This window comes from Rosa rugosa, chromosome 1 (genome assembly GCF_958449725.1).
Source record: "Rosa rugosa chromosome 1, drRosRugo1.1, whole genome shotgun sequence".
In the NCBI taxonomy this organism is placed as follows: Eukaryota; Viridiplantae; Streptophyta; class Magnoliopsida; order Rosales; family Rosaceae; genus Rosa; species Rosa rugosa.
Genome location: NC_084820.1, coordinates 804876 through 825045, shown reverse-complemented (window position 1 = coordinate 825045; position 20170 = coordinate 804876). Strand labels below are relative to the sequence as shown.

The following is a 20170-nucleotide window of genomic DNA, read 5'->3' as shown; positions in this document are numbered from 1 at the left end:
AACTTCAGTCGAAGTGTACAGTCATTTTTTCTGATATTTTTGACTGTGTTGACAATGATGGGCGGCAATCCTTTTAGATCATCATTTGTTTTGCTCCATAGATTATGGACAAAACCATTTTCAACAAGCCAAAGCTTGTGTTCTTGAGGATGTTCACTCTGAACATTAACCAAGTATCTTCCAACGTATGATCCTGAGACAATGAAGAGGGTTGGAGGAACAAGGTCTTCTGAATTGTGTCTTCCTATCAGATTGTGGAAATCATGCCAATCTGATTCATTGAGTGCCATGATAGGGACCCTAGCACTTTCTGGATGTTCAAGGAAGTTAATTTTTTCTTTCTTGACAGCACTCTGCTGTAATTCTTCGAACTGTGGTCTTGCATTCTCGTATAGTTCTTCAGCTAATGCAAAGAGAGCTGGAAACATTAGACCACTGCTTCTTTCCTGAAAGGCAAATAAAAGATTATCCAGAATTGCCTTCTGGTGGTAAGCTAATCTCCTGCCAGTTCTGAACACAGGAGTATCGAACGTTCGAAGTTCATAATTGAAAACATTTATTACTCCAGTTGGAGTAGGTTTGCTTTTTGGCAAAGCAACAGCCGTCAACGGTCTTGATGAGCCTTTACCGTCTGCCGTTTGAGACGGGCTAGTCAATCCTTTACCCTGGGATTGATCAGTTGTGGCTAAGCCTTTTGAACTTAGCAGGAACCTCTTGAGGATTTTTTCTTTGGGATCCTCATCGGTTGTTTCATGTTCTTTCCCAGCTCTTCTGCTTCTGGGATTGCGACCTTCGTCGTCGTCACCATTTCTGAACATGGCTAATTCCCTTGTTAAGGCGTCTGGAAGATAGTTCTTATTTCCTGCAATTAATTCAACAACATAATCATATTGGTTAAGGAATAATTGCCAGTTAGCTAGTCTTCCTCTATCAGCAGCTTTATCAAGTTTGAAGTTTTTGAAATTCTTTACTCTGGCACAATCGGTGCGGACAGTAAAGAGTTTTCCAAGGAAAGCTGGAGAATTTAAAATAGTTTTTTTGACAGCCAAAATTTCTTTTTCCCCTGTGGGATAATTCAGTTCTGCAGGGCTGAACTTGCCACTACAAAATTTACAGATCTTTTCAATGTTAGTTCCAGGCGCTTTCGCCAGAACAACACCGGACCAGTAATTATCACTCGCATCTGTCTGGAGGATAATCTCATCATTCTCTTCTGGTTGTTGAAGAGGAGGGAGGTTTTTGCAGAGATTTTTTATCTGCTTCACAGTTTTTTCATCATCTTCTGTGAAGTTCCATTTTCTTTTAGAACTTGTTTTAGGAGATAACATTGCTGTTAACCCTGATATTTTTGGGATGAAATCTCTTCCATAATTTATGACACCAAGGAATCTCTCTAGACTTTTGGCATCAGGGGCAGGTCAAGATGCATCCTGAGAGTGTGCCTCTCACTGCATTTGGAACACCTCAAGGACATTACGAATGGTTAGTAATGCCTTTTGGTCTAAAGCAAGCTCCCTCCATCTTCCAGAGAAAAATGGATAATATCTTTAAACATGTTGCGGAGTTCTGCGTCGTCTACATAGATGACATTCTTGTCTTCTCCAAAAACAGAGAAGAACACATGAAACACCTCCATGAGGTTGTAAAGCTGATAGTTCAGCATGAAATTATCCTAGGTGAAAAGAAAATCTTATTTATCCTTGATGAAGTTGATTTCCTAGGAATAAATATCAAGAATGGAGTGATAAAACTCCAACCTCACATCCTTGAGAAAATTGATGCGATCTGATCTACTTCTAGGGGGTAAGTAGATCAAAAAATATCTTACCCAATAGCAATTTGAAATGTGCCATCATTTCAAATTGCTGCGAGGATGAATAATATCTTACCCAATAGCAATTTGAAATGTGCCATCATTTCAAATTGCTGGAATTCACAACCCCTTCTACAACAGGAGAAACTGATCTACTTCTGATCACTCCTGCTGAAGTCGCCAGAGCCAGATCAAAAAATTATCAATTTATGCATATTGGAGCAGTCCAAGTAGGCATAAAGCTTCTAGCTCGTGAAGGCATAAACTGTTCAGTTCTATGTGTCTTACAAGACAATAGACTGGAAGATTTTCAAGCTAGTCTTTTGGGAACCCTTGAAGCATCTCTGTGCAACCAAGTAGCATATTTCAACTGCTTCCCCAACTTCTCTACCAGCTTGAAAGATGCAGCTCACTGTCTCAGACTGAGAGTCAAGACAGATGGCATATCTATGAAAAATGATATGCAAGAATTGGCAATAGTATACAGAATATACTATAAACTGATGAGTACCACAGTAGAGCCAAAGACAAGGATATCCAATATCCCTGGTCTTACTACTGGATTTCTCACCAGTCAGAAGAACCATTCACAACAGATCCACAAGGTTACTTGGAATGAAGTAACGTTTCCTATTGAATGGAAATTATCTGGTCCGAAGCTACCAGCAGAAAGTGCAAAAGCAAAAATTTATGAAAGCAGAAAGACTGGAGAAATCAGTCTAAATTTTGACAATCACAGGAAAAGTGATGTCTGTCCTGAGAATATCAGGATAAACAAAAATCTTCTCAGAAGAAGCTACAGCACTAGAGAAGCTAGTACTAGTGGCACAAAATCCACTATTGAAGATCCAATTACTGAAGAAGACCTTGAAGCTGATCTAAACAGACCAGTCAATATGCTTGGAGCACAAAAGCAGCTCTATGATCTATATGAAGAAGCAGAATTCTGTGAAAATCCAGAAAGATTAGAAAAACTAATCGAAGAAATGAAAAATTTCAATCCAGGAAAGGAAAGAAAACTCCTTCCCTACCAGGATGTTGAAATGGAAGAAGGAGAAAGCTCCAAAACTTCCATCACCAGAGAAAAGGGAAAGGTAAAACTCCCTATACAGAAGGCCCCTACGGGCAGAAATGGAGAAAGAAATTCTCAAAGATTTGTCCCAGAGGACAAGATACCCAGAGTACCAATTACCAATTTTGGTATCTGGTTAGACCTGGATAAAACTCTAGACAAGAGAAAAACTCTTGACCAATGGGTAGACAGCCTGATGATGGCATCTGCTCTCACCTTTGGAAAATTCGAAGCTCCTGATCTTCAGATGTACTTTGAAACTACTCTTACAGGAGTAGCCAAGAAATATTATTTCTCTTTCAAAGAAACAGCCAGAGGAAAAGAATGGCTGGAAGATATCAAAGCTTCAAAATCTCCGTATGATTTTGCAGTACCCCTGTACTATCAGTTCTGTGGAGATTCTGCAAATATGAGTGAAAAGGCCAGAGAAACGGCCAAATCAAATATCTATGCTCTCAAAATTTGTGACATGAGATATTTTGAAGAATACTTGAATGAATTTCAAGAATATTACTGTACAATTGGGGAACTAGAAAGCACTGATCTAGTTAACCTGTTGCACAGGAAACTCCCTGAACCATGGAGAACAGCTGTGCGAGAAAGCATAGCAGAAAAACCAATTGAAAGATTTTCAGTTGGAGGAATTGCCGACAGAATCCGGCAATTACTGAAAGAACAATGCAAAGCCAATCTTCTATCTGGGAATTTCCAGATTTTCTCAAGGATGTGAGGTTGGAGTTTTATCACTCCATTCTTGATATTTATTCCTAGGAAATCAACTTCATCAAGGATAAAGAAGATTTTCTTTTCACCTAGGATAATTCCATGCTGAACTATCAGCTTTACAACCTCATGGAGGTGTTTCATGTGTTCTTCTCTGTTTTTGGAGAAGACAAGAATGTCATCTATGTAGACGACGCAGAACTCCGCAACATGTTTAAAGATATTATCCATTTTTCTCTGGAATATGGAGGGAGCTTGCTTTAGACCAAAAGGCATTACTAACCATTCGTAATGTCCTTGAGGTGTTCCAAATGCAGTGAGAGGCACATTCTCAGGATGCATCTTGACCTGCCAGAAACCCGACTTTGCATCGAATTTTGAAAAGACTTTGGCTCCTCTGAGCTGGTTGATCAATACTCTTACTTGAGCAATTTGATAGCCGTCTTTGACAGTCTTCTTATTGACATCTCTGTAGTCAATAACCATTCTAGCTTTTCCTCTAAGGGTTTCTGCATGATTTCTCACGTAGAATGCTGGAGCATGATGAGGGCTAGTGGAAGGTTGAATTAATCTCTTGTTCAGGAGATCTTCAATATCCTTTCTGAATTCTTTTTGATCTTCCCCTTTGTATTGAGGAATGGCTTTGACATGACAGATGACATTCATGTCATGCAATCTTAATTCACAGACCACTGGGTCTTTTTCCCAAAACTTCTGAGGATCTACATCGATGTTCTGCTCGAGTAGTTTCTTGATTTTCTCAAGAGTGGGAATTTTCTGAGACTCAAGCTTATTCTGAAAGTGCTTGAGGTTATGCTCGTGGATGAAACTAGCTTCTTCTTCTTCACTAGTTTCTGCTTCTTCTTCTTCGGAAGATTCTTCAACAAGTAATTCTTCTTGTTGTTTGATTTGGAGTATGGGTTCAAATTTGGGTTTGTAGGGGGTAAGATCACCACTATTCTGTTGCGATCTCTGATATTGGGTAGTAAAGTGTGGACCTACAATACTTTTGGCCTGAGTAAGCCTATCAGCCCAGAACACCCGTTCTCCTTTTCGGAAACCTATTGCTTCCTCATCCTGAATAAATCTCTGTTGGAGAATGAAATCATTACCCAACAAGAAATCTGTGCCTTGGCCTTCAGATTGCCAGACGTTATGGATGATAAATGTTCCTCCACCAATGGTGATGTGAACATTTTTTGCTACTTTATTCATGGTGAGATGGCTTCCATCAAAAGTAACACCAGTAGCTGTTTTCTTTTCTTCTTTCCAGAGATTCTCTGGAATTGCAAATCTTTTTGCAACTGTAAATCCTGATCCATTATCTACAAAGGCATGTAGATGATATTTTTTGTGATCAGGGAATTTTAGTCCAATCTCTATGTAGTTGCTGTATCTACTCGTAGAGACGACTTTCGATTATTGAAGCTCATTTTCTTGAGCTTGTTCCTTTGGAATGAATGGTTTACATTCTACTGGAACATTCTTCTGAGTGGGAGATTTATCAAAACTAGAAGGTTTTGTCTCATCCCAGTTTGTAGGAATTATTTTTTTGCTATCTGGATTACTGAACCATGACGGAGGGTCATATCGGACTTTATAATCATACTTGCCAGAAGGTTGGCCAAGTAGATCCCATGTTTCAGTAACTGTTATAGCTGCTTCTTGCTTTTCTAAGAGATGAACGGTTTCTGGTGGTTTCACCAGTTCTATATTTTCTTGTATTTCAACCAGTTCAAAGTTGTCATCGATTTTTTCTTCGATGATGTCTTCCTTTTTCGAGGAAGTTGGTTCCATGATTTCCTGGAACAAAGTTTCTACTTCTTTCTCTTTTTTCTCAGAGAAATATTCTTCATATTCTTGTTCAACCAGTTGGCTGACAAGTCCATTCTTGGTTTTTCTTCTTGCTTCAGCTATGAAGCATTCTTTGTGATAAGTCTTTTTTGACTCTTCACAGAACATAGGGAGACCATTCTTTTCATGACATAAGCAGTAGTCACAAACGAATGTACCAGGGTTCACCTGATAAGAAGACATTAAGGATTCTGTCTTGCTTTCTTCCCAGTTTTCGATTCTCAAAACATTCATTTGTCTGGATTCGAAGTACTCTACTTCAGAATCTGTCTCAGACTCAGATGAATCTTCTTCTTCAGACCAGGCAGAGTAAACTGACCTGTCGTCTTCTTCATCATCAGAATAGGCTATTTCGTAGCCTTTCATATTTGCAGATTCTACTATGTGCTCATATTCTTGAAAGAGAGCTTTAGTAGATCTTTTACCCTTTTCCGGGCATTCATTGGCATAGTGCCCTTCAGCTTTACATAACCAACATCTGCAAGCTTTCTTGCTTGGTTGTTTATGTTGAAGAGTATTCTTCTTTTTCTTGAAGAATTTCTTTTTTGGATCTTCATCCTGTTGTTTCTTGTAATTAGAACTTTTCTTGAATTTCCAATTCTTTCTTTGATTACTCTTTTTGAATTTTTTAGAGTAATGTTTCTTTTTTCTGTAGATCTTGGATTCATGACATCCCCAGTTGGTTGGCATATCCAGTATTCCGTAACAGAAATTTTCAACTTCTTTGAGTTGTTTCTTGGCCATCTTAGCTCTAAGATTGGCTTTGCATTGTTCTTTCAGTAATTGCCGGATTCTGTCGGCAATTCCTCCAACTGAAAATCTTTCAATTGGTTTTTCTGCTATGCTTTCTCGCACAGCTGTTCTCCATGGTTCAGGGAGTTTCCTGTGCAACAGGTTAACTAGATCAGTGCTTTCTAGTTCCCCAATTGTACAGTAATATTCTTGAAATTCATTCAAGTATTCTTCAAAATATCTCATGTCACAAATTTTGAGAGCATAGATATTTGATTTGGCCGTTTCTCTGGCCTTTTCACTCATATTTGCAGAATCTCCACAGAACTGATAGTACAGGGGTACTGCAAAATCATACGGAGATTTTGAAGCTTTGATATCTTCCAGCCATTCTTTTCCTCTGGCTGTTTCTTTGAAAGAGAAATAATATTTCTTGGCTACTCCTGTAAGAGTAGTTTCAAAGTACATCTGAAGATCAGGAGCTTCGAATTTTCCAAAGGTGAGAGCAGATGCCATCATCAGGCTGTCTACCCATTGGTCAAGAGTTTTTCTCTTGTCTAGAGTTTTATCCAGGTCTAACCAGATACCAAAATTGGTAATTGGTACTCTGGGTATCTTGTCCTCTGGGACAAATCTTTGAGAATTTCTTTCTCCATTTCTGCCCGTAGGGGCCTTCTGTATAGGGAGTTTTACCTTTCCCTTTTCTCTGGTGATGGAAGTTTTGGAGCTTTCTCCTTCTTCCATTTCAACATCCTGGTAGGGAAGGAGTTTTCTTTCCTTTCCTGTATTGAAATTTTTCATTTCTTCGATTAGTTTTTCTAATCTTTCTGGATTTTCACAGAATTCTGCTTCTTCATATAGATCATAGAGCTGCTTTTGTGCTCCAAGCATATTGACTGGTCTGTTTAGATCAGCTTCAAGGTCTTCTTCAGTAATTGGATCTTCAATAGTGGATTTTGTGCCACTAGTACTAGCTTCTCTAGTGCTGTAGCTTCTTCTGAGAAGATTTTTGTTTATCCTGATATTCTCAGGACAGACATCACTTTTCCTGTGATTGTCAAAATTTAGACTGATTTCTCCAGTCTTTCTGCTTTCATAAATTTTTGCTTTTGCACTTTCTGCTGGTAGCTTCGGACCAGATAATTTCCATTCAATAGGAAACGTTACTTCATTCCAAGTAACCTTGTGGATCTGTTGTGAATGGTTCTTCTGACTGGTGAGAAATCCAGTAGTAAGACCAGGGATATTGGATATCCTTGTCTTTGGCTCTACTGTGGTACTCATCAGTTTATAGTATATTCTGTATACTATTGCCAATTCTTGCATATCATTTTTCATAGATATGCCATCTGTCTTGACTCTCAGTCTGAGACAGTGAGCTGCATCTTTCAAGCTGGTAGAGAAGTTGGGGAAGCAGTTGAAATATGCTACTTGGTTGCACAGAGATGCTTCAAGGGTTCCCAAAAGACTAGCTTGAAAATCTTCCAGTCTATTGTCTTGTAAGACACATAGAACTGAACAGTTTATGCCTTCACGAGCTAGAAGCTTTATGCCTACTTGGACTGCTCCAATATGCATAAATTGATAATTTTTTGATCTGGCTCTGGCGACTTCAGCAGGAGTGATCAGAAGTAGATCAGTTTCTCCTGTTGTAGAAGGGGTTGTGAATTCCAGCAATTTGAAATGATGGCTATCCATCAGGTCAAACTTTCCCCTTTTATATATTTGTTTGAAATCTAGCTTTGGAATTGAGGCGTTTTTTACCTCATGCTCGATTTCATTGTATTCAAATTCTTCAGAATTTAGGAGTTGTACTCCTTTCTTTTTCCCGAAGATGCTCATCATATTGACATTTCGAGTTTCTTTCGAGTTTTCATATCGAATACTAGTAGAACTAGTTGAGGGATCCAGAAAAATCAAGTTTGGAACAGGATTCTCTGGTCTTTCTAATGGTTTGAATCCATTAGCTTTCTTTTTTACTGTAGGCACTTTCTTGTCCTTCAGTATAGTTTTCATAGAATCCAGCGCTTTTTGCTGTTCAGTGATTTTTCTACTAACACTTGTTAGCTTTTCTTCTTCCGTTTTTGGAAGATCTTTGATATAATCCAGTTTGTTTTCCAGTTTTTCTAACTGGTGGATTATGACAGGAATTTTTTCTAGATGTTCTTGATATCTAGATATTTCTTGCTGCAGGATCTGATATTTTTCATCAGAAGATTTTAATAGAGAATTCAGTCTCTCTATTATTAAATCAGACATTGTCCCCATAGGGGATTCCCCTGCTGAGCTATTTTACAAGCTCTGATACCAGTGATTTGCGGATCTAACCAATGCTCAGGTAGTCAAGAGGTTTTTGTTCCTCTTCAAGTACATATAAAAGATTATCAATATCTTCTTCTAATTTATAGATCCTGGTTTGGAGTCTATAAATAATATCCCAGTAGTTGGGAGTTTCTCTGTTAAGACGTTCTCTATAGTCTTTCTATTTTTTCAACTTTTCTCTTTCTTTTTTCAATTCTTTGCTAGTGCTTTTACAAATAGCATTTAATTCAAGTCTGTCAACGATCGAAATTATGAATAGTGAAATTAACTGTTTACCTTCGAGATCGAGGATGAATTTTAGCTGTAATTATAATTTAGACAAATAAATTCAAGATGGGCCCACCACGTTTCATCAAAAAAAAAAAAAAAAACAAAGGAAACAAAGTAATAGTAAAAGCAAGAATTAGAGAGAGAAGGAGGTATTAATGGTATAAATAATTGGTGAAAGGAATAGTTGGGAGAAAAAGAGAAAACTTTTGTGTGAATGGGGTTGAAAATAAGTTGGTGGAGTGTATGGGGTTGTATTTGGTATTCTATGGGTAAGTGGTCATTATCCCTTTTTTTTTTTGGTTACACACTTACACCCACCCCACCATATTTCGGCCAGAGAGAATCATTGACTTATTTTCTTTGCTTTTTCAATTTCGGGTAAAATATCTCTCTCTCTCTCCTTCGTGACTTCCTCCTCCTCCTTGCTCTGTGCTCTCCACCCAGTTCTGCATAGCTATAAAATCTCTCTGTATCTATCTATCTGTCTCCTTCTCACCAATTCATAGCGATTCCCTACTGTAAGTTTTTTTTTTTCTTTCTATTCTCATATGCTTGATTCTGTGTGTAAAGATTGATGCTTTGTTTATGCCCTTATTGGGTTTTCAGTTGATTGTTATATTTAGGGAGGAATTTGTATTGGATATGGAGATCAGTTGAACTCTATTGCATGTGTATTGGGCTTTTGGGATTGATTGAATCACTTTGGTAACTTATCCATGTTTTCGGTTATGTATAACTGGTGTTAGTTTGTTTCTGGGGAGGGGGAGGGGGAGGGTTCTTAAGTGGTCAACGTTAGCGCGCACAATGAATTTTCTTGGTAATTTCTGGTTCTAAAGGATTATGCTTGAAATGAATGAAATTTTGCTGTGGTGAGTTTTAGTTGGAGATCTGGTTGGTGGAGGAAAAATGAATTATATGCCACAACTAGAGACTAGTGGTTATGTTGTTTGATCTGATGTTATAAGTAGCTTTGTGAAGCCCCTGGGGTGATAGTGTACATTGAGAGTGCTAAATTTCGACTTCGTTAGTGACATCAAATGAAAATCAGGGCATTACCTTTTAACTTCTCAATACAACGTTAACTTAGTAACTTGGAGATGTGAGATAACTCAACTGCCTAGATTTTGAATTGATTGGTTTAATGCTTGTTGGTTTTCACTTGATTCTTATATATGTATATGTTTTGCTTTGGCAGGTGGATTTATGTTTTGAGTGCCAAAAATGTTTGACTGTGGCTACACGTCACAGTATCCGGGAGGGCAGAGAGACAAGTTTGTGAGGTACCAAATGCATCCTTTTGCTTTTGTCATGGTTGCATAGTTTATATTTGTTAATCTTACTTTTGGTGTACAGTACTGATATGAAGGAAGACTAGTTTATATTTGTAGATTAATATTGGGGCGTAAATATTATTTTTTGAATCATATTATTTCATGTATTGATTAGTGTACATATTATAGTTCATGGTAGGTGTCTAAACAGTCGTCTAATGTTGTGCTTATTGGCACTCTTTATTTTAGGCTGGATGACTTGGACTCTCGATTATCGTCCTCTTCTGATACTGGAGTGAGGAGGTGTGGACTTAATATTGAAGGACTGACCCGGAGTGCTCCTTCAAGGGATACATCCTTTAAAAAAGGAATGAGAAAGGGTTCTGAAGGACTTAAGTCCATTGGTCGATCACTTGGATTTGGTGTTTCTCGTGCAGTATTCCCTGAAGATCTTAAAGTTTCAGACAAGAAGATATTTGACCCTCAGGACAAATTTCTCCTTTTTTGGAATAGACTTTTCGTCATATCATGTATTCTGGCGGTGTCTGTGGATCCACTTTTTTTCTACCTTCCAGTTATCAATAATGCATCAAATTGTCTTGGTATAGACCGAAAGTTGGCTGTCATAGCAACCACATTGCGAATGATTGTTGATGCTTTCTTTCTTCTTCACATGGCTCTCCAGTTTCGGACAGCCTACATTGCTCCATCATCTCGGGTTTTTGGACGAGGTGAACTGGTGATTGACCCGGCAAGAATAGCTAAGAGATACTTACGAGGTTATTTCATCATTGATTTTCTTTCAGTGCTACCTCTACCACAGGTAAGATTGTGTCACCATGAACCAATCTATTTTTACATAGTTCTTTATGCGGGTACCTCTTTCCTAGAAAGTAACCTGAGGAATTTCACTGAGTTTTCTTAATAATTGTAAATGATTGGTGTGATAGCGTCCACATTGCTAATGATTGTTGATGCTTTCTTTCTTATTCATTTTCAATTGGAGCAGATTGTAGTTTGGAGGTTTCTGCAGCGGTCTGGAGGTTCAGATGTGCTCGCTACAAAACAGGCTTTGCTTTTTATTATCTTGCTTCAGTACATTCCCAGACTTCTTCGAGTCTTGCCTCTAAACTCCGAACTGAAAAGAACAGCTGGTGGTGTTGCTGAAACTGCTTGGGCAGGTGCTGCATACTATTTGCTATTATACTTGCTCGCTAGTCATGTAAGTAACCATTTGGAATCTACTCTTGATTTTCTTTTCTTTTTATTTTGTTTGTGCTGCCTTGTTCGCCTGCTGAATGTCACTAAATTTGATTCAGCCTAATCAGGCCTGTTAAGTTTTTGGTTTTATATACCGTTTTTAACTAATTCTGTATTTTTCATTAATCTAGCTGGCGAAGCTGTTTCTAGGTTTAAGAAAATATATTTCTTTACAAGATAAAAGAAACTAGAATTGTTTATTAACAGTGATGCAATTTCTTTTCCTTTTACAAGTATTCATGTCTGCTGGACTAATTTCCAGATGTACTAGGCACTTAGTATTTTGTAATCCAAAGTTGTTTGGCTGTAATTATACTTTTAAATGGTGTAGTAATTTATCTTTGGAATCAATGTTTGCAGATTGTTGGGGCATTTTGGTATTTGTTAGCTGTAGAACGCAATGATACATGCTGGCAGAAGGCTTGTACTGACATTGGCAACTCATGCAATAAAAGTTTACTGTACTGTGCGGACGAGAAACTGCCACATGATGTGAATCTGACTTGGTCCAAAGTTAGTGATATCATCCAGTCAAATTGCTCATCGGCTGATGACAATAAATATTTTGATTTTGGAATCTACCAACAGGCTTTATCATCTGGAATTGTTTCATCTAAGAAGTTCATCTCTAAATATTGTTACTGTTTATGGTGGGGGTTACAAAACTTAAGGTAATGATGTTTTCTTCTTTGTGGTAATGTTACTGTCAGACAAAATAGCGTAGTTATTTATTTTGATTGGATTATGGTTGGAGAAGTCTCTTACCTACACATTCAATGAAAATTCCTGCATCTTACTGTTTAATAGTTCCTGCTGTTGCTTGTTCTCCATCCACTTTGACACATGTGAGCTTGAAGCTGATTCTTAAGGACATTCTCTTTTTATTTTTACAGTACACTTGGCCAAGGGCTCTCAACTAGCACGTATCCCGGAGAGGTTATATTTTCCATAGCACTAGCTATATTTGGATTGATCCTCTTCGCACTTCTGATAGGAAATATGCAGGTAAACATGGAACTGATAGCTGATGTTCGTAAGATTAATTGAGTACATAGAATCCTGAAGATTTTGGTGGTGACTCAGTTTTGAATATGATGTATGATGTTTCCCTCCCCGGAGAGAAAGAAATGAAAAACGATTGTGGCAGTGTGACTTTAGTAAAGTTATTTTTTCTTTTGAACGCTCGTTGGGGAAGTGACAGTGTCTTATGGGTATCACTGGCTGGTAATAAGTATAGAAAACCAAAAGTTAATTATAAGTTGCTTTTTGAGACAAATAAACTTCTTAAGCTATAAGCTTAATATTTACCAGGGTTAGATGAGTAGTGGTAGTAACTGCACCTTGGCATAGGCAAGGAAAGAGATTATTAGAGGCATACTACACAAAAGTGCAGAAAGTTCTCTATAACTTTACTTTAGTTCTATGTTGACCAAGAAGTACAGATAGGAGTAAGAAAGATTGTTAGAGAAACTAAGGAGCAAAATGTACAAAAGTAAAAGAACACTAATGATTATAAACTATTGAAGTTGGAAGAGTGAAACTGTTGATCAGCTATTATTGATAATGGAGTGTCACCCTGCTAGGGTTTAGGGTTTAGGGTTTGATATCAGTTTTTGTGACTTGGAATAAGATGAAGATATGGATTCTTTTTATTTAACTAGGTCCAGATTGTAGTGAATACATGGTTGTTCAAATGTGGACCAGTATAGAAAGAAATTTTGTAGCATGCAAAGCTGAATTTCATATTATAGTGCTAATACTCTGGGTGTGTACTTCTTTGACAGACCTACCTCCAATCTCTTACCATTCGACTTGAGGAGATGAGAGTCAAAAGGCGTGATTCAGAGCAGTGGATGCACCATCGCTTACTCCCACAAGACCTTCGGGAGCGAGTTAGGCGATATGATCAATATAAGTGGTTGGAAACACGTGGCGTGGATGAGGAGAATTTGGTTCAGAGTCTACCAAAGGATCTCAGGAGAGATATCAAGCGGCACCTCTGTTTGGCGTTAGTGAGGAGGGTATGATTATTTGTTCATTTGTACTTTGTGTACCTTTCTAGTGGTCATTTGCAGATTCATAGGTTATTCTCACCATGATCATTCAACAAAGTTCCTCAAAATATTCAAAAAAAAAAAAAAATCACAAAAGCAGAAACATCCCCCCCTCCTCCTCTTTTCTGTACTTTCTTATGCATTTTTCTCATGTGCATCATCTGGTTTGTAATTACTTTGCTTGTTATTGTAGGTTCCTCTGTTTGAGAATATGGATGAGAGGTTGCTTGATGCCATTTGTGAGCGATTGAAACCAAGTTTGTTCACACAGAGTACCTACATAGTTCGAGAAGGAGATCCAGTTGATGAGATGCTTTTTATTATACGTGGTCGCCTTGAGAGTGTAACCACAGATGGTGGTAGGAGTGGGTTTTTCAACCGCAGTCTACTAAAAGAAGGGGATTTCTGTGGGGAGGAGCTTTTAACTTGGGCACTGGATCCCAAATCTGGTTCTAACCTTCCTTCATCTACTCGGACTGTAAAGGCATTAGGAGAGGTCGAGGCTTTTGCTCTTATAGCGGAAGAGCTGAAATTTGTCGCCAGTCAGTTTAGGCGCCTTCATAGTAGGCAGGTTCAACACACATTTCGTTTCTACTCACAGCAGTGGCGTACTTGGGCTGCTTGCTTCATCCAAGCGGCATGGCGTCGCTATTCCAAGAGGAAAATCATGGAGCTTCGCCGGAAGGAAGAGGAAGAAGCAGAAACAGAAGCACTGGCAGGTGCCCGCCACAATGTTAGCATAGGTGCCACCTTTTTAGCCTCTAGGTTTGCTGCAAATGCACTTCGTGGTGTTCATCGAAATAGGAATGCAAAGAGTGCTCAGAGCGCTCGAGATTTGGTCAAATTACAAAAGCCTCCTGAGCCTGATTTTAGTGCTGAAGATGCAGATTGATTTGTGATGTATTTATGACTCGTTCAAGATCCTGATTACTGTGTATTTCCTAGGTGGTCACTGTAATATATACAACTTCTAGCTTGGAATGGCAATTGTAACTCGTATAGCTTGAAGAAATGCAAGTGTAAATCTGTTTTACACTACTAAGACAGAGAGGTGACGTATGAATTCGATTACTTGTACGCTTCTGAAATGAAATTATTATTTGCTCCTGATGATTGCTATAAAAAGTATAAATGGATTGAATGCTAATAGTTGCTCCATGCAGGCATATATATATATCTGGCAATCCTTAGTTTAGATGAGTAACAAGAAGAGAATGATGGCCTTAAACCTGCCCCATCTTATTTCTTCTTAGCTAGTCATATAAAGAAACGAGAATCGAACAATATGTTTGTAAGAAAAAATAGCGAGTACAAAGAAATAGAAGTTGATAGCGAGTACAAAGAAATAGAAGTTGATATTTGTAGTGTGGCAAGATCTATTTGCCGGGGTGAGTGTTTTCTTGATGAGAGACTCCTGTGGCAACTTTGGCAACATCAAGAGCAGATGCCTCGGGCTTCTTCTTGGAGTATAAGGTTAAGTAACCGAGGGTGACGACGATAGCAATGCCACCAACAGCCATTCTCATGGGGCAGACAGGCGCTTTCGACCGTTGATGAAGCACCTCTGTTGTATGCATCCCCTGTGCTGCACCCTTCATCGCCTCTGCTGGGCCTCCTGCCTTCGCTTGTTCCTGTCCTGCCATTGCTGCTTTAAATTCTGATGTCTCTAGGCTCTAGCTTTGGTTTCCCTCGATCTTTCAAAGTATGGAACTTTGTCACTAGTATGTTTCTGTCTTAATTTGTTTATCTTCGACTATATCCACATTTAGTTTTGTGGGTATATAGAATCGAAGGATTCGTAGTTTGATATATGGTGTTTCACCTTTTGCGGTGGTGTAAGAAATCCCGAATATCAGGAAATATGTAATGAAATTATGGTGTTAGCTGCCCCATGGACTTTTTCCATGAAGCAGCCATATGTATATGTATGTGGCTTTAGTTAACCCATAACCATATTTTCAGGGTCAAGATCCTTTCATGCAACTTACCAAGGCCAACAATGTATCTCTTCTGAACTTTTAGACTAGTACTCCCTTCACTAGTGATGTACGTTTTGGAGCTTTGGCTCTGGTGTATGATTCTGGCATATATAATATTGAATATTTATAACAAATTGTGATGTAATAAAATTAAATATAGTCCACATACACATACTAGAGTACCCATTCATATATATTCAGAATACTACCGAAATAAAACTCACTAATGAAACCAAGTTTACATTGCTCTCTTCCTCTCAATTTCCAGATCAAACATTCAGAGCCATCCCCACTACACCTGCCACCCCAATCGCAACAAAACCCATAAACCCACCCCCCATTAATCCAGGCGGTGCAGCACTGGTTGGTGGTGCAGCTGGCTCTGCCGCCATATTATTCGTCTCCGGAGCTAGAGCCGGTGCCGGAGTAGGAGCCCCATAATGTTTACGAGCACCATGAACCTTCACAGTTATCTTCAATCCCTTGTCACAAAGCTCCTTAACGCCGCTAATAAAGTAAAACAGCCCAGCAGGGTTCAAAGTCACCTCCGTCACATTTGCTTTGAGTGGGTTTGATATTTCACAGCTCTCATACGCCTCCTTTGTCACTTCCAGGACTGGAGGCTCGAAACCGAGGGGTGTGCTTGTTTTCCATACTGTGAAACACAACAAAATGTTAACATCAACCACAGTCGTGAAGTAAAAAATGTAAATAAGAAATGTAAAAAGAGGGAGAATCGAAAGAAATTACTGAGAACATCGCCGGTGGTGAAATGGTGTCTGTGAGTCCACTTGGTCAAATGATCGGAGTTTTCGACTGTCCAACCATCGACCGTGACTTCTCTCGCTTCAGAGAGAGCAAACAGCAGGAAGAGTATGGACAGAACTGGAAGGCAGATTGTGTTGGAAGCCATTGATGATGATTCAACTTTCAAGTTTTTCAAAAGCAGAAGAAGGATGAAGGAGGATGAGTAGGGTTTCAGTTACTGTGGGGGTTGGTTAATATAGTCGTCAGGTTTGGTTTGGGACTTTGGTTTGGGGTCTGGGCTTGGAGGTCCAGAAGCTGCTCATGACGGCCACGTGTCGAAATGAAACGTCAGGTTTTGACTGCTCCTGGGCTGTAAATGTGAATTCAAACATGGTGCATTGAAGGAAAATATTAAACGGCTATTCACTTTTCCAAGGAGTAGAATAGTCTTGGCTCATAAATTTATGATAGTATCGCTAGAGATTATGTGATTGAATAGTGTACCTTTACAATTGTGACTTTGTGTCATTTGTGCATGAAACCCCGGATTACTTTCCCTTCTTTTACAGCTAAATCTAGGATCATATATACATGATTTATCTATGCAAATTTGCAGACATAAACCAGTGCTGCTTGTGTCTCTAATAGCCAGGGTCACTGTGTAGACTGTATAGTATAAACGTTCAATCCCCTTATTTCATTATTATATATCATTTGGGACTCTTGGCATTAGATTGGTGAAATTAGTGTCATTTATCTGTAGGGATTATGTTATATTGGTTCATGAACCGAAACACGTCTCTTAAATGCCAGTCCCTTTTCAATAATACTATAATTATGGTAATAACTAACAAGATGATGAGTGTGAATAATGAATTTCTAAAATATGCTAATATAAATTGTCAATACTATTATTATTTTATAACTAATATGGGCGCCTAATACTATGTCAAGTCTCTTAGCACACAAAACAGAAGTAAGTCAGCCTATTACAGCGTTATCATCAAATGATTAGTGATATTTGCAAACTCAAGGATCCATTGTAACGTTATAACTCAACATTTAGACAGTTGATGTTATTTTAGGTAGCTTTTCAGAGATTTGACACAATGCCATTCAGCTTCCAATATAAATTGATCAAGGGGTTAACTCATGAAGATCGAGACATGGACTAATTAATAGTTAATTTCAAGGACGTGTGTAACTTCTGGGTAACCCTCAGTCTCGAATCTTTTTCTGTTGTTCTCATTTTCAGTGTCTTTGTTCTTTTGACATTTCATTGAACGCATCCAACAAAACAGGGACTTCAAGTATTGCCATTTTTCGTGGAATTTACTCAATCTCGGCAGTGAATATGGGCTACCTCACGATTGCTATCCCAAGGCCTTCACCCAGGGGCTTGTCTGGAAACAATACCTAGACTTGTTTGAATTAATCAACCAGGCCGTTATGGGCGATATTCAGTGCGGAGGGTAGCTATTCAAACTCGGAAGGTTTAGGTTCTACTAATATATATGGATGCTTCTACTTTGGAGAGAATTAAACTCTTCTTGGTGAGGGGTTATTCCAAGTGACTTGGTTGACAAGAATCGGTTTCATAATGTGATCAGCAAAAAAAATGTGCGCATGAGAGAAAAAATCAACTCGTGCGGTTATTACTTATCTTCTGGTCATCTCTTAAAAGCACCAAAACATGAGTTTTATCTTATTGGTTCATTTTTTTCATAAGAGAAAAGGATTCTCGAGAACAAGACTTAAGATTTGGTTAATTTTTATTTTGTTGTCTAATAAGGTGTATTGAGTGGTACATTGCATATAACACATACTGGGTAAAGGTAAAGATAAAGCTCTGTCGCGTATTGTTTATTCGATGCCAACATGAAACAGTACACTATAGAACTTTACTTTTACTTTTATCTTTATCTTTATATTTACCCAATACGTTTATATGCAATGCACCACTCATTATATCTTATTAGACATTGCGGTATATATTATTGTGACAATCTTTAACATATATGCCACAACTATAATATAACCATAAAGATGAAATCCAACAGATCACACTGCATGTGACAAAATGTGCTACAATAAAAATAAAGACATATAGTAATTACATCTCTCTGTTCCTTTCCATCCTTATATATCAAAGATTCAAAGCCAACCCGGCCTTCTTATCCTGCTACCCAGATTGCCTCAAACCCCATTAACCCACAGCTCAATAATGAATAATTTATGGGCAGCAGCATTGGTTGGTGGTGCAGCTGGCTCTGTTGCTACCGTATCCGGAGCCGGAGCTGGTGCCGGAGACAAATCTGACGCAAATATCTTCAATCCCTAGTCACAAAGCTCCTTAGCGCCGGCGAATGAAGTAGAACGGCCCTGCGTGATCCAAAGTCATCTCCGTCACGTTTTATTTGGATCACTCTTCGTTCGGTGGAAAATCCCACTCTGCAAAATCAACGACTGCAACGAAATTTCTATCATCAGGCATAGTCATGAAGTAAAAGAGTAAATAAATGAGAGGGGAAAAAAGAGAGAAAAATTTACTGAGAAGATCGCCAACTCTGAACTGGTCCACCTACTCAAATGACCGGACTCTTTTAGGACCCAAACTCCGAGATCAAGTACTCTCCCTTCAGGGAAAGAAAATAGAAGGAATGCGAGCAACGAAACTGAAATGTAAATTCTCTTGGAAACCATTAATGGATTCAAGTTCCAAATTAAGTTTCAAGCAGAAGAAGATAGTACGGTTTTGATTACAGTAGGTTTGGAGGACCCGAACCTACTCGTGACGGCCACGTGGCGATAATGACAAGTAATGAGTATAATATGGGAAAATGTAAAAACGGCCTTTTTTTTTTTTTTTTTTTTTGAAGAAAAAAAGAAATTCATTAATCCGATAGAGTACACAAATGGAGATGATGTCAACTAGTCCAACCTTACACATACCCCAAATAATCATCGATTACAGATACCATGAGTCGATAGGGCTTAATTGTAATCTAAAAACCTATCTCAGAAGTCTCGATATATCCTTACGCTCAACCTCAAGAAGAGACAATCCCCAAAACTGCTCTCCATTACATGAACCATCTGTCTTTGACACCACCATTCTAGCAAACCCATCGAGAGCATATGCAACGCCATTCCACCACCACAGCAGCAATCCACCGATCCAAACACCACCCTTGACCTCCAGTGGCCAAAGTCAGAAAATCCATATCCCTTCGACCCCAAGCCCAACCTCCAAGGAACCCAAACCAAATCAGCAAAAAGAGAACGAGAAGCGATCTTCAGCCAAAGACCAGAGAAAAACCAGATCTCGAAGAACTCCGTTGAAGATTGCAAGCAACCCGATCCACCTGCACTTTGTCGAAGATCTCGACCAACCCAATCCATCTGCACTCTATCGGAGAACCAGATCACAAAAACACAGCCCGTACCAGACTCCAATCCGAGAGGGAAAAGAATGCAGCCATCTTCTACACTAACCTACATAAACATCAACTGGGGAAACAAACCAACCCGTCCGACTGCACCAAAGCCACGACGACAGGGCCGGAGGCCAACGTCGGCGTAGAGGCGCCGCCGGACAACAACTAAACCAAAGTGTTAACTGCCAAACTCTCGAACGGTTAGAAATGACTATCTGTTACAACTAAGTCAAATCCTCCCTGATTGAAAGACTAAAAGAACTACGAGGTGCAACTCGTAGCGGGCTTTATCTCATTTCAGCCATTCGGACAACTATTACATACATGCCTCTCGAATAGGTTTCAATCCCATATCATTCGAGTTAAAATACTCTAAAAACGGCCTCTCACTTTCCCAATGAGTAGTAAAATAGTATTGGGTAACAATTAATTGTTTAGTTGAGATTTGAGTAGTAAACTTCCTAATTGTAGGGACTAATTGTGCATGGAACCCAACGATTTACTTCTCAAAATTTTGAGTTTCTTTGATCTTTCCCTTCTTCTACAACCAAGTACCAAAAGCTTTGGGCGTCTCTAATAACCTTAGCTTAGTGGTTTATGGCCATACGCTATTGAGATTCATGAACTGAAGACTAC

General features: G+C 38.8%; 2 protein-coding genes across 2 annotated transcripts; one reads left to right on the top strand and one right to left on the bottom strand.

Annotated features, from left to right (window-relative positions):
* The first annotated feature begins 9125 nt into the window (after positions 1-9125).
* On the top strand, positions 9126-14481 carry LOC133708693 (probable cyclic nucleotide-gated ion channel 5). Its single transcript, XM_062134185.1, has 8 exons — positions 9126-9304; positions 9982-10066; positions 10307-10880; positions 11067-11279; positions 11678-11988; positions 12211-12322; positions 13102-13338; positions 13565-14481. Exons 2-8 carry the CDS (start codon positions 10008-10010, stop codon positions 14261-14263), a joined length of 2205 nt encoding a protein of 734 aa, XP_061990169.1. The 5' UTR covers positions 9126-9304; positions 9982-10007; the 3' UTR covers positions 14264-14481.
* Positions 14482-15564: 1083 nt separating this feature from the next.
* Positions 15565-16306, bottom strand: LOC133741112 (early nodulin-like protein 12). The gene is made up of 2 exons (XM_062169061.1): positions 16101-16306; positions 15565-16005 (listed from the first exon to the last, which is right to left on the bottom strand). Exons 1-2 carry the CDS (start codon positions 16261-16263, stop codon positions 15620-15622), a joined length of 549 nt encoding a protein of 182 aa, XP_062025045.1. The 5' UTR covers positions 16264-16306; the 3' UTR covers positions 15565-15619.
* Between the last annotated feature and the right edge of the window lie 3864 nt (positions 16307-20170).

Coding starts and splice junctions, on each gene's coding strand:
- LOC133708693 (XM_062134185.1), top strand. CDS start 10,008: ATGTTTGACTGTGGCTACACGTCACAGTATCCGGGAGGGCAGAGAGAC. Junction 11,280..11,677: donor TATACTTGCTCGCTAGTCAT/GTAAGTAACCAT, acceptor CAATGTTTGCAG/ATTGTTGGGGCATTTTGGTA. Junction 11,989..12,210: donor TGGGGGTTACAAAACTTAAG/GTAATGATGTTT, acceptor TTATTTTTACAG/TACACTTGGCCAAGGGCTCT.
- LOC133741112 (XM_062169061.1), bottom strand. CDS start 16,263: ATGGCTTCCAACACAATCTGCCTTCCAGTTCTGTCCATACTCTTCCTG. Junction 16,006..16,100: donor CACCACCGGCGATGTTCTCA/GTAATTTCTTTC, acceptor TGTGTTTCACAG/TATGGAAAACAAGCACACCC.